At 48.3% G+C, this 3,383-nt stretch overlaps 1 protein-coding gene across 1 annotated transcript; it reads right to left on the bottom strand.

Annotated features, from left to right (window-relative positions):
- Positions 1 to 1,694: 1,694 nt before the first annotated feature.
- On the bottom strand, positions 1,695 to 2,317 carry LOC119400873 ((3R)-3-hydroxyacyl-CoA dehydrogenase). The gene has a single exon (XM_037667773.2). It carries the CDS (start codon positions 2,315 to 2,317, stop codon positions 1,937 to 1,939), a length of 381 nt encoding a protein of 126 aa, XP_037523701.2. The 3' UTR covers positions 1,695 to 1,936.
- Positions 2,318 to 3,383: the final 1,066 nt, after the last annotated feature.

The raw sequence follows: 3,383 nt of genomic DNA, 5'->3' as shown, positions 1-3,383 counted from the left end.
TCGAGGTGAACGGTGTGAAACGAAAACGTCCAAGTTTCCTCGCACTTTACACCGGCATGCCGTGTGTTCTCCTACCAATCGTTGGGCAAATCGTGCGCGAGCTCCCCCAAGGGATTAGGGTAAGGCAGGGCAATATGAGACGCGGGGCAAAACGCGACAGTTTGACTTTGCCGCCCTCTATAGCTAATACAAAAAGTACCTTCCTTCGTGTTTTCGTTCTTTTGCGCACCACAGCTTTAAGATGAGTTACCAACTCACCCAGCAGTCCGTACTTCTCTACAAAAAGTACCTTTTCTTTGTTTCTCTATTTCGGCGATAGGTGCCGGTAGTTTTCGACATTTTTTTGTGTAAAAGTTTACGATTGTTCACAGCGTTCGCGCGTAAAAAATTGCACGGCTGATGCCAGTGTTTTTGTGACCCGCCAAAACGGGGCGAAATTCTGCTCGGCCACATTTTCGGATCCGTGCATGAGGCTACTGCGGCGTCAGTACAACAACGTAAGTATTTGTTGTTACTTTATACTACTAGCTACATGCCACCAAAAGTTTAGTTCATTTGGTGCCATGGCTCAAAGGGTAAAATGTTTTTAATTCGGGCACGTGAGAGGGGCAAAACGCGACAAAAAGGCATTGAATTGCCTTAGAGAGTGTCTTATTAAGTGAACCGTTTATTTACGCTCATTATATATAATATTTTTTTGCTAAGGATGGTGCGGACGTTTAAGAGAATATCATCTAGAATTTCCTGGGAGGAAACGACGTGGAAAAAGCACTGAATGCTTTTCAGGAATTTCGGAGCAACACAGCGCCGGGTTCTGTGTGGATTCAATGCGTGGAGTGTAAAGACTGGGCGCATGAAGACTGCGTGGCGGCCCACGGAGTGAATTTGAAGTGCTTCTACTGCAAGAACTGAAAGGATAAAATTTTTTCACGCTGTCTCATTTTTCTTTACGCAGTGTCTCGTTTTGTCCCGCAGGTTGGGGCAAAACGAGACATGTAGTTCATTTTTTTGTTTCTTTTTAAAATAATACTTTTAACAGTCGCAGCATGGTCATATTTATGTAGCACATACCTTGTACCCAAAAGAAAGTTCCTGTGCTGACATTTTATGGCAACGAGTGAAATCAAAATAAATATTCGAAACTTTCAAACTTTTGTCGCATTTTGCCCCACCTACCCTAGTTCCGCCGGATGGCTCATTACGTGAAATTATGAAAAAAGTTCGAGTGAATTCAGGTGGCACTTGGGGAATATAAATTCAGTAATCTCCTTTGCGGCTGCAGTTTCACGTAGGGCTTGTTGTTGAGTCATATTAAATGGCATTCGCCTGGTGCATCCATGACCGGACGCAGAGCGACACGTAGATAGACACACACAGCGCTGTGTGTATGTCTCCGTGTCCTTTTTTGACCGGTCTTAGATGCGCCTCGCCGCTGTCATCTAATATTGCGGCTAGACTCCTTTTCGGTGAACCATTTTGTCAAATCATATCACAGTCCCAAAAAACATCCAACTTGGCCATTATCGAAAAGCTCCTTTCTGTTTCTTCTTCGACATTGAGCTCATTTAAACATCTTTGGAACATTCATTTGTCTCAAAATACCAATGAATACAAATAACGATGACGTCTAAAGTAGTTTCCATTGTAAAGACACAAAAGTGGTATGAAAAGACTGTTTTATTGGCAGCGCCAGTCATTACAGCAGTGTTATCCTACGAGGACGCAAGAATTGTTCGTGAGAGCTTACATGCGGTATATAGATGTGACGTATTGATCAGCCGATTATTTTTCGGTGTTGACTTTAGCTTCGATTAGCCAGGTAGATACGGGGAATCCCGGTGCCCAGCGTCCATCAGCCGCTGCAAGTTCGCTGAAACGAAGTGTAGCATCGCTTTTCGTGAGCATCAGACGCGTTCGGACACTGCAATATTTGTCTTCACATAGCGTACCCTCCGGCGACCTCGAGAGTAGCGCCAGTGACGAAGGAACTAGCCGCCGGCAAGCACAGGTACTTGATGGCCTCGGCGATCTCTCGCGGCTGGGCGGACCTCTTGAGCGGCGTCGCCTCGTGAGTTGAGGTCTTTAGCTCCTCGGGCACGGGGGCAATCATAGGCGTTTCCGTCATGCCGGGAAGCACGGCGTTGCAGCGGATGCCGTGGGCCGCCAGTTCTTGCGCGGCAGACTTGGTCAGCCCCACGACGCCTGCTTTAGAGGCGCAGTAAGCTGCTGCACCCGGGCCGCCGCACTTGGACACGATGCTGGCTACGTTCACAATAGCTGCTCCGCCGTCGGGCCGAGCTTTGTTGTCATTGACCATATGCTGGCCGGCTGCCCTGGTCACAAGGAAGGTGCCCTGCGAAATAGAATTGTATATATATTGAGTGCTTCCTAATTTAGGTGTGGGCGTTAGCGCTATAGCAGTCAGATCGCAGGGTATGCGACACGCAACATAATAGGGAGTTGGAGTATTGTGGACCCAAGACGCTGGGCCCCCAAGCTGCGTTGGGCAGCCTGCTCTTGCGTTCGGATGATCAGCAGAGTTGGAAAATTGGGCCAACGCAGGCTGCGTTGAGTCAAACGCACGGAGCGCCACGAGTGACGAAATTTAAAATCATGCGAGACGCGGGCCATACTGCGCCGTGGCCCGCGCTGCGTCTTCTCGCTGGTAACCCAAGACGCCTTGGGACCCCACGCTAGTTTTAACGCGATAGCGTTAGAGAGCTCGTGTCGCAGAAATTTCGCCGTCGGCGTCGGCACCGTTGGTTGTGAGCGAAAAATCGCCCGTGACCGAAAAATCGAGAAAGAAGCAGATATATAAAGAATAAAAATGTTCGGTTCCATTGAGGATCGAACCCGGGCCGTTCGCGTGGCAAGCAGGTGTCCTACCACAAAGCCACGATGTTGCTTGCAGTTGCTTCGGAAAAAAACACTACATAAATGCCATGTAGTGGAAGGAGACTCCTAACGCATTTTGTTCGGCAGATGTCACGACGAAAACAAGCCCATTCGGCGACTTGTAGGCGCATTTGGGAGGCCATCAAACTACGTAAAAAAAAGGCCGGGATAGTGCAGCCATCGCCGCTAAAAACACACACGAACTTTCAAACAAAAATTAACAACTATGTCCATCTAGCGGAAAACATATCAAGCCAACGCCGGCTTGCGTTGATCAAGCAAACAGCAAACTCTAGATAATGTGCTGCCATCTGTGAAGCATCGTGAGACTTTTCATGGCCTCCGATATCGCGAGCGCGCGGCGTATATCTTAGAGGCCATGCGACTCTTGCTTTAGATCAAAAGCCTGTACCATTCGCGCGCGCGCGCGTGTCTGTGGGCGTGTGTGTGTAAAATACACATTAATAAGTATGCACTTAGTGGTTGAA

The sequence above is a fragment of the Rhipicephalus sanguineus genome, chromosome 7, assembly GCF_013339695.2.
Source record: "Rhipicephalus sanguineus isolate Rsan-2018 chromosome 7, BIME_Rsan_1.4, whole genome shotgun sequence".
NCBI classification, from domain to species: domain Eukaryota; kingdom Metazoa; phylum Arthropoda; class Arachnida; order Ixodida; family Ixodidae; genus Rhipicephalus; species Rhipicephalus sanguineus.
This window is presented reverse-complemented; position numbering and strand designations above follow the sequence as displayed.

Coding starts and splice junctions, on each gene's coding strand:
- LOC119400873 (XM_037667773.2), bottom strand. CDS start 2,317: ATGGTCAATGACAACAAAGCTCGGCCCGACGGCGGAGCAGCTATTGTG.